Below are 9,105 nucleotides of genomic sequence, written 5' to 3' on the forward strand. Positions count from 1 at the left end.
TTGAGTCACCAGGGTTTAGCCACCAGGATAAACGTGCTTTTGGACATTCCTTTCCGGTACCAGATTGGGGCTGCAGGCAGGATTAGTGGCCTGGCGATAGCGTGGCAAGGATGCTCAGGGATGTGGTTACAGCCTCCACCCTGTCCGGTCCCCAATGTTCTTTCTGTCTCCATGGCGACACCTGGGGACATAACCCAACCCTTTCCTGCTGGCCTCCAGCAACTTTGACCTTATCAGATCAGGCCAGAGCTGAGGAGCTCTGGGACCAGGGTGGAGGCTTCCAGGGCCTTGGCCGTGTGTCCCTTGTGCCACCCATGCTCAGCACCCCTGCAGGAGGGAGACTCTCCTGGCTTGGCACAGTGCCCAAACTGACATGGTGGGAAGCAGCTTGTGCTTCCCAAGGTCCTCGGGGAGGAGGGAGCCCAACTTGGAGGCCAAATCCCCAGCTTTGCACCCCAGGGCACTAGCTTGAGAACTGCTCTGGGCCCCAGGCCCGTGAGCCCCAAGGACCCTGGTGGGTGGACTCTCAGTACAGCGCCTGAGGAACTACGAGGTTGGGTTTTCTGTGAGGTCAGGGCTCAGCCCAAGAGCCATGCTCCATAGCTCAGACTCTGAGGACACCCGACTGGCCAGCGTCTCCAATCACTTGGTCCCAGCTGCAGGTCCTGAGCTGCCAGCCATTCAGTCCAGCCTTGGACACAGAGGCTAAGATAACCCACTGCTGGCCAGTGACTCAGTCAGGGCAGGGGCCTAGGTGTGGACCCCATGGTGACTCAGGACCAGGACCTTGTGCAGGGGCAGGCACTGGCGGTGCCACCTCCTGCCTCTTATTCCCTGCCCCTGCCTGGCCTGCAGCTCCCCTGGCTGCCACTGCAATGGGCACAGGGCCCTGGGTGTCAGGCTTGAGCCCCCTGCCCTGCCCAAGACATATTCAGCCAGCACAGGCCACCATGTCCAGGGTTGGCCTGGAGGCTGGAGCCCCAGCCACTGGGCTCAGTCATGCAGTCACACTCCTCTCACTTGCAGCCCCCAGCCCACCCTTGACGCCCCTCTGAGCCATTGGGCCCAGGCAGGCAGGGTTGGGCAGAGTCCAAAGCCCATGGCTGCATGCAGGAGAGGCTCACCCAGGCGCAGCAGCCTCCGGAGGCAGCGGGACATCTCAGCCTGCGCCATGAAGCTGCAAGAGTCCAGGGTGGCCCCACCCTCTGCCTAGGTGGCCCAAGGTGAGTGCCTGTGTTTACCCAGGCAAGGGGGTGCCCCGCCTTTTGGGGAGCCCCTACAAAAGGCTGCCACCACCAGGTACCTCCTCAGAGAGCACCACGGGGACGTCCCCACACTCGCACCATGGGTGCCAGCTGCAGGATGCTGGCCGTGCTCTGGACCCTGGCTGTCGCCTGTGCTCAGCACACAGGTGAGATGGCAGGGTGGGCAGGCCATGTGGGCATGTGCAGGGCTGCCGGTTGGGGCTCCCTGTTGGGTGGCAGGACCCATATTTTGGAGTCTTGCTGGCCTATTCCCAGGATCCTGTGGTACCTGGGTGGCGGGTGTGGTGGTGACAGCGCCCCTGGCACACATGGAGAAGGGTCAGCTGCCTTCCTCTCTGCTGTGCACTCCCCGCCTGGCCTCCCCTGAGTGCCCATGTTGGCCTCCTCCTCCTCCTGAGCCTGAGACCCCCCCGGGAGCGCTGAGGAAGGCCGTCCAGGGAAGGCAAGGGTCAGGAGCCAGAGCTGGGAGGCAGAGGGGACCTGTGGGCTCTGTGCAGGGCACCTGGGCCTACTCTGTGCTCTGTGTCCCCCAGGCCATCAGTCATGGCTCTCATGGAAGGTGTTAATAGAAGCCTTGGGGAAGGAGGATGCAGGCCCATGGGATGCTCCAGCTCTGGGGCTCCCCAGGAGTTGAGCAGTGGGCTTGGGGAGAGTGAGGCAGCACTGCCCACGACCCTCTGTGTAGGTGTGGGGGTGGGGAGGACAGCCCCACTGACTGCAAGGCTGCATCTCTGGAGTCTGGTGACACCCTGCGCCTGTGCACAGCCACCTCCACAGCGCCCGTGTCATGTGGGTGCTGCCGGGGCCCTGGCAGCCCTGGCTCTATCTGTGCCACGTGGTCCCCTCAGCCGATTCTTCCCAGGCCAGCGGCTGGGCTCCGCTCCTGGGTCCCTGAACAGCAGGGCCTGGCAGAGGCAGATGCTCGCATCACTGATGACTGGAAATGAGGGTGTGTCCAGCAGCAGAGAGGGCCCCTCAGACCCCCAGCCCCGCCGAAAGGGAGGCCCGCGCTCTGCTCAGTCTGTGCCCTCTCCCACAGGCTGGGCCCAGGAGGGCACCCTGCAACCCAGCCATGACGCCTCCCCCAACCTCTCTCCCCTGCAAGGACACAGCGGTGAGTCTCAGCCCTCTGCGTTCCGGGTCATCTGATCCTGACCCACCCCAGTGACCACTGCAAGGGCTCAGGACTGGGCTGAGGGGCCCCTGGCCTGCTCCACCTTGCCTGTCTCCCCCAGCCCACCCCTGGGAAGCAGCAGAAATGCTGGCGGACCAGCACGTTGCCCATAGGACTTCCCCGACTTCAGGGAACCAAGCAGAGGCCTTGCCTGGGAGAGGGCAATGGGCAGGTCCGTTCGCAGCTTCCACAGAGCAGTGCAGGGCAGGGACAGGCAGGAAGCCTTCCTGCTCATAGCACCCAGTGGGCAGCCAGTGTCCACGGGGGCCTGGGCCCCGCTGGCATTTCCTGAAGCCGGGCCACACTAGGTGAGCCTGAGCCCAGGCCCAGCATGTGAGATCGGGTGGACTCGGGCATCTGAGATCTGTGAGTACAGCTCCATGTGCAGGCAGATGGTTCTGGGCTCCAGGGCTGGAGGAAGACCTTGGCCGCCCCTGCCTGGCACCCCCGTGCATCTGACACTCAGGGGGCAGCCCTGACTGGAGGAGGTCCCACCCTGGGCACTTCCCACAAGCCCTGTCTCCACAGGGTCCCCACTCCTGGGGGTGACCATCCTCCCCCCTCTGATGACCATCCCTGGACTGCAAGGTAAGGAACCCGAGGCTGATGTGGAATGTCCTGTGGGCTGGCCGAAAATGGGGTTACTGAGTCTGGGCTGATGCTGGACAAGTGTGGAAAGGGACAGAGCCCTGGCTGGCCGTTCCCAGGGCTCCTCCTGGGGGGCAGGGCCGTGGGGGACGAGGCGCGGGGCGGGGGGCTGACAGGTGCCCACTTCCTGGCTCCCCGCAGCCCTGAACCCCGCACACACGGGGCGCGTCTGCAGCACCTGGGGCGACTTCCACTACAAGACCTTTGATGGCGCCGTCTTCCGCTTCCCCGGCCTCTGCAACTATGTGTTTTCTGCGCACTGCGGCGCGGCCTACGAGGACTTCAACGTGCAGCTGCGCCGCGGCCCCGTGCCCAGCAACACAGCTCCCAGCAGAGTCGTCCTGAAGCTCAACGGCTTAGTCATCGAGCTGACCAGGGATTCTGTCCTGGCAAATGGCCACCTGTGAGTCCCGGGGCTTCAGACTTCTAGGGCCAGGGCTAGAGCAGAGCATGTGGTCCAGGAAGGGACAGGTGGTGGCCAGGCCCAGCTCCCAGGGCCACAGGGGGTGGGGGCCCTCCTGTGGGGTCACCTCCGGTCCTAACCCTCAACACCTCCCCCAGGGTCCAGCTTCCCTTCAGCCAGGCTGGGGTCTTCATAGAGCATGGCAGTGGCTACGTGAAGGTGGTGGCCAAGCTGGGCCTGGTGTTCATGTGGAACCTGGATGACAGCCTCTCGGTGAGGAGGGCAGGGGCAGGCAGAGCCCCTGCAGGGTGAGGGCGCCTCCTCCCGATGCCTTCTCTGGAGAGATCACAGAGAGCTCTGGGTGAGGAGGGTGAGAAGGCTGGCCCCCCACATGACAGGTGGGAGAAGATGGTGCCAGCGGAACTCAGGATTTATGCCCAGGAGGACCTTCCTGGGGGGCATCTCCTCCAGGCCTGCTTGGGAACAGGGCTTTGTGCAGCAGCCCGTAGCCCGCGTCCCCGCTGGGAGACCCCGACCTCTCTCTGGGGATCTGTCTCTTATGTGTGGGGCAAAGGCTGGCACCTGATGTCCTCCCTAACCGTAGCTGGAGCTGGACACCAAATATGCCAATCAGACCTGTGGGCTCTGTGGAGACTTCAACGGCATCATGGAGGCCAGCGAGTTCCTGTCCCACAGTAAGCCCCGGGCTCTTCCCATGCCAGGCACACACAGTCCCAGCATGTGCACGCTTGTCCTCAGCACCTGCGCACACCCTGCATGGCACGTCTTGTGCCTCCCAGGTGCATGTGGCCTAGAATGCCGGCCAGACCCCTGAATCTTGGTGGCCCAGCCACACCCTGGCCCCTGGCTCCTGCCCCGGGCCTGTGGAGCCCCCACCAGTCCACCACCAAGGGTACCCTGCCATCCTCAGTGTGGGCCTCTTGGATGCTGGGTTGGGTCTGGGGCTCACAGCAGAGCCTGTCTGTGTTCTCTGGAGATGCTAGGTTGACCCCTCTGCAGTTCGGAAATTTGCAGAAGATGGATGGCCCCATGGAGCAGTGCCAGGACCCCAGCCCCACACCCCAGAACTGCTCTACCAGTCTTGTGAGCTTCAGGGTGCTCGGGTGACAGGGAGGGCAGGAGCGGATACCTCTGTGGAGCCAGGCCTAACCTCTGGCTGCCCTCAGGGCATCTGCGAGGAGCTGCTCAACAGCGGGCGGTTTGCAGGCTGCACAGGCCTGGTGGAGGTCCGTGGCTTTGTTGAGGCCTGCCAGCAGGACCTCTGCCGCTGTGAGAGCGCTCACCTTCCCAACTGCCTCTGCCACACCCTTGCCGAGTTCTCCCGCCAGTGTGCCCATGCCGGTGGGCAGCCCCAGGACTGGCGGAGTCCAGACCTCTGCCGTGAGTACCCTGCCCATCCTCCTGTCACAGCAACATTGCAGGCCTTCAGGGACGCAGCCTGATGCAAGCCCACTCTCCCCTGCAGCCCAGAATTGCTCCTCCGGCATGCGGCACCAGGAGTGTGGCTCGCCTTGCACTGACACCTGCTCTAACCCCCAGCACTCCCAGCTGTGCGAAGACCACTGCGTGGCCGGCTGCTTCTGCCCTGAGGGTGAGCCTCTCCTCTCCCCCACTGCTGCGAGCCTCTCCTCTCCCTGCACTGCTGCCAGCCGAGTCCCACTGACCCTGTTCCATGGTGCTGCTCCCTGCAGGGACGGTGCTGGATGACATCCATCACACTGGCTGTGTTCCTGTGTCCCAGTGTGCCTGTGTGTACAACGGAACTCCCTATGCACCAGGGGCCAACTACTCCACAGACTGCACCAAGTGGTAGGCCCGGGGTTTCCCTGCCCAAGTGCAAGGGGCGGCCCCAACCTGGGAGGCTGTGCAGCGGCTCAACCCACAGGTGGGGTGTCTCCTTTTGCCACACCTAGCACTTGTGTCGGAGGTCACTGGAGCTGCCAGGAGCTGCCGTGCCCAGGAACCTGCTCAGTGCTGGGCGGTGCCCACATCTCCACATTCGACGAGAGACAGTACACGGTGCACGGGGACTGTGGCTACGTGGTGACCAAGGTGCGGGGGTGGGGAGACTGCAGGGACCCCGGATTAGACCTGAGGAGATGCTCAGCCCCTGGGCGCCTGGCCAGAGCACTGGGGGAGCTCTCTGATTTTGGGCTTTGCTCTATACTAGACTGTGTTTTAGGTTTGTAAGTGAGCTGGGCAGTATCTCCTATAATTAACATTTCTGGTGCATTTGTCATTGTGAATGAGACAAACTTGCCATACACTGTTCTTGTCGTCCCTGGGGTTCACCAGGTTCCCTGTCTGTGTACATGACACCCTGTGCCTGCTACTGGCACCACAGACATGTTGCTGCCCCAACACGCTGGGCCTGTCCCGGCCTCCCTCCCCACTCTTGGAAATCAGGGTCGCTCGGTCTCCCCCTCAGCAGGGCCTTTCTCTTGAGGCCTCTGGGTTGGAATCCCATGTGGCCACCCTCCCAGGTGATTGGTTCCTGTCAGGTGCCTCCCCTCAGATCACCTGGGGCTGGCAGAGTGCCCCACGGACCTATGGCTCTGGGGGACATAGTGGGGGTGCAGGGCATGAATGCCTTCTGTGTTCCTGCAGCCCTGTCAGGGCAGCACCTTCGCTGTGCTGGGTGAGCTGCGCCGCTGTGGGCTGACGGACAGTGAGACCTGCCTGAAGAGCGTGACCCTGAGCCTGGGCGGGGGGCACACGGTGAGTGTGGGGGTGGCCATCTCTGCCAGGACTGGGGTCACAGGGGTGAGTGCAGAGTGGGGCCTCAGGACTCCTTGCCCCTCGGGTCTTCTGGGTGACTGTCCCCTCGTAGGGACGAAGCCCTTGTTGCCCTCCTGGACGCAGGAAAGAGGGAATTGACTATCTACTGAAGTTGACTTTGTATAAATTAATTTTGGTTTTTGCACTGTTAAAAAGTGTTTGGGGCCAAGGAAATAGCTCAGTGGACTAAGCACCTGCTTAGGCAAGCGCAGGAACCGGGGTTCAATCCCTGGCACCACATGCTGCGCAGGCCACACCCCTGGGTATGCTGAGCTGGTGACTGAGTCCTGGTACAGCGGCACATGCCTGTAATCCCAGCACTAGGGAGGCTGAGAACAGGGGGATCACTATGAGTCGGAGCTGTATACTGAGACAGTACCAAATACAGTAATAATAATAATAATAATAATAATAATAATAATAAATTAGAAATAAAAAATGTTTGGTCCTCATGGACAGTTGAGAAAATTGGGAAGAGCCCCAGGGCAGGACTTGGGGTGTTAGCCCACCTGGTGGGGTGCATGGCCTGTGCGCAAAGCCCCCAGCACAAGCAGGAGCAGTTTGCAGTCTCTGGGCTGGAATGCAGGGAGCCGCATAACCCCGTGCTAACCCCACTGCCGCCGCCTCCAGGTGGTGGTGGTGAAGGCTGGTGGGGAGGTGCTCATGAACCAGATCTACACCCAGCTGCCAGTCTCCGCAGGTGAGTCCCACCCCCACCCGGGCCACTGTGGGTCCTGACCCAGGCGGCCAGTGAGCTGTGTCCTCTGTGTTCACAGCCAACGTCACCATCCTGAAACCCTCCACTTTCTTCATCATCGTGGAGACCAACCTGGGGCTACAGCTGCATGTCCAGCTGGTGCCCACCATGCAGCTGTTTGTGCAGGTGGCACCTGAACTCCGGGGACAGACCTGTGGTAGGAGGCCACCCCAAAGTTCCTGCCCTGCTTCTGTCCCTGTCCCCAAACCCCATGGATCCTCAACTGCCCTCTCATTCTAGGTCTCTGTGGGAACTTCAACAGGAACCAGGCAGATGACTTCACGGCCTTGAGCGGAGTGGTGGAGGGCACAGGCGCCGCCTTCGCCAACACCTGGAAGACCCAGGCCTCCTGCCCCAACGCCAAGAACAGCTTCGAGGACCCCTGCTCGCTCAGCGTGGAGAACGGTATGTGGCATCCCAGGGCCAAGTACAGTGGTGCCCGTGCTCCTGCCAGCTCATGCCAGCTACTGCTGCTTTGCCCAGGGGCCAAGCTCGGGGACCTGCTTCAGGACCACAGAGAGAGCATAGTTCTGGGCTCACTTACTGGAGACAGGGCTGGGGCAGGGAGCTGGCCTAGGCTGCTTTGTCCCCTCCCTCCATGGTGAGGAAGCAAGTGAAGGCCTGGAGGGGTCTCTCTGTCCATCTGTCCATGGCGGGGGTCCTCGTGGCCCCAGACAGTGGAGGGGCAGAGGGAAAGTGGCAATGCCAGTCTCACTATGCCCCGTGCTTTGGGGATGTGACATCCCTGCCTTCGGCATCATCTGTAACGTGGCCAAGGACAGCTGTGCCAGGCACCCCCAGCACCCGCAGGAGCTTCCAGGGTGCATGACGGACGACACCCCCCTCTGTTCACAGAGAAGTATGCCCAGCACTGGTGTGCACTGCTAACAGACACCAGTGGCCCCTTCGCCCAGTGCCATGCCATCGTGAGCCCCAGCTCCTACTACTCGGTAAGGCTTGCTGGGCCCCACTGCTGCCACAGGGCTGCATGGCCCATGTGGGCTTATGGTGCCAGGGAGGCTTGGAGGGCACCATGTGACCACTCCACGGACCAAGCAGGGCCCAGTCCTGACTCTGCCCTGCCACACCTACTCATCTACTCATCCCTCACCCAGCTGTGTGCTGGTGCTGTGCACCGTGCCAGACCCCAAGGTTATGGACAGCAGGATGGAGCGGGGCTGTGCTTGGCACCCAAGACCCAGAGCTGGTGGGGCTAGCCTGCGAGGCCTGGCTCCCAGATGCCAGTGCACATCCTGCAGAAGCTTGGGGGCTCGGTGAGGGAGCTGAAGGGGCAGAGGGATGCTTGCTGTGGGCCGGGTCCTGACTCACCGCCTGCCTGCAGAACTGCATGTTTGACACGTGTAACTGTGAGAGGAGCGAAGACTGCCTGTGTGCTGCGCTGGCCTCCTACGTGCACGCCTGCGCCGCCAAGGGCGTGCTGCTCCGCGGCTGGCGGGACGGCGTCTGCAGTGAGTGCGCTGTGCCTGCCCAGAGGCCTCTGCTGCCCTGAATGCCAGTTCATGTCCCCTATCTGAGCATCCCTTCTCCTGCGCCCACAGCGAAGCCCACAAGCACCTGCCCCAAGTCGATGGTCTATCAGGAGCACCTCAGCACCTGCCAGCCCACCTGCCGTGGCCTGAGCGAGGCCGATGTCACCTGCAGTGTGTCCTTCGTGCCTGTGGATGGCTGTGCCTGTCCCACCGGCACCTTCCTGGATGAGGCGGGCATGTGTGTGCCGGCCCACGAGTGTCCCTGCTACCATAGGGGCTCCGTGGTCCCCAGCGGCGAATCCGTGCACGACAGTGGGGCCATCTGGTGAGGCCGGGCCCCAGGGTGGGAGGAGACCCTGGGCTCCCCCCAGGACACTTGAGCACCCACCCTCTCCTTCCAGCACCTGCACACGGGGTGTGCTGACCTGCACTGGGGGTCCCGTGCTGAGCCCAGGTAAGTCTGGCCCCTGTCCCATGAGATGCCCCAGGCTGGTGCCATTAGTGGTCAGGAACATGGGGGTGTGGCTCCTGTACACTGGAGCCTTGCACATGCGCCACACCGCACACAC

General features: G+C 62.6%; 1 protein-coding gene across 1 annotated transcript in view; it reads left to right on the plus strand.

Moving 5' to 3' along the window:
• Window positions 1–1,344: 1,344 nt before the first annotated feature.
• Muc5ac (mucin 5AC, oligomeric mucus/gel-forming) overlaps window positions 1,345–9,105 on the plus strand; it is a 23,290-nt gene continuing 15,529 nt past the window's right edge. The window contains exons 1-19 of the mRNA XM_023722903.1: window positions 1,345–1,411; window positions 2,305–2,379; window positions 2,968–3,027; window positions 3,229–3,490; window positions 3,649–3,763; window positions 4,095–4,185; window positions 4,488–4,594; window positions 4,678–4,891; window positions 4,977–5,102; window positions 5,203–5,317; window positions 5,425–5,563; window positions 6,119–6,229; window positions 6,920–6,989; window positions 7,066–7,203; window positions 7,287–7,451; window positions 7,902–7,996; window positions 8,389–8,515; window positions 8,606–8,861; window positions 8,938–8,990. Of these exons, the coding sequence (XP_023578671.1) occupies window positions 1,345–1,411; window positions 2,305–2,379; window positions 2,968–3,027; window positions 3,229–3,490; window positions 3,649–3,763; window positions 4,095–4,185; window positions 4,488–4,594; window positions 4,678–4,891; window positions 4,977–5,102; window positions 5,203–5,317; window positions 5,425–5,563; window positions 6,119–6,229; window positions 6,920–6,989; window positions 7,066–7,203; window positions 7,287–7,451; window positions 7,902–7,996; window positions 8,389–8,515; window positions 8,606–8,861; window positions 8,938–8,990 (2,386 nt within the window). The remainder of the gene's footprint in view (window positions 1,412–2,304; window positions 2,380–2,967; window positions 3,028–3,228; window positions 3,491–3,648; window positions 3,764–4,094; window positions 4,186–4,487; window positions 4,595–4,677; window positions 4,892–4,976; window positions 5,103–5,202; window positions 5,318–5,424; window positions 5,564–6,118; window positions 6,230–6,919; window positions 6,990–7,065; window positions 7,204–7,286; window positions 7,452–7,901; window positions 7,997–8,388; window positions 8,516–8,605; window positions 8,862–8,937; window positions 8,991–9,105) is intronic.

The sequence above is a fragment of the Octodon degus genome, unplaced genomic scaffold, assembly GCF_000260255.1.
Source record: "Octodon degus isolate 3935 unplaced genomic scaffold, OctDeg1.0 scaffold00093, whole genome shotgun sequence".
NCBI classification, from domain to species: domain Eukaryota; kingdom Metazoa; phylum Chordata; class Mammalia; order Rodentia; family Octodontidae; genus Octodon; species Octodon degus.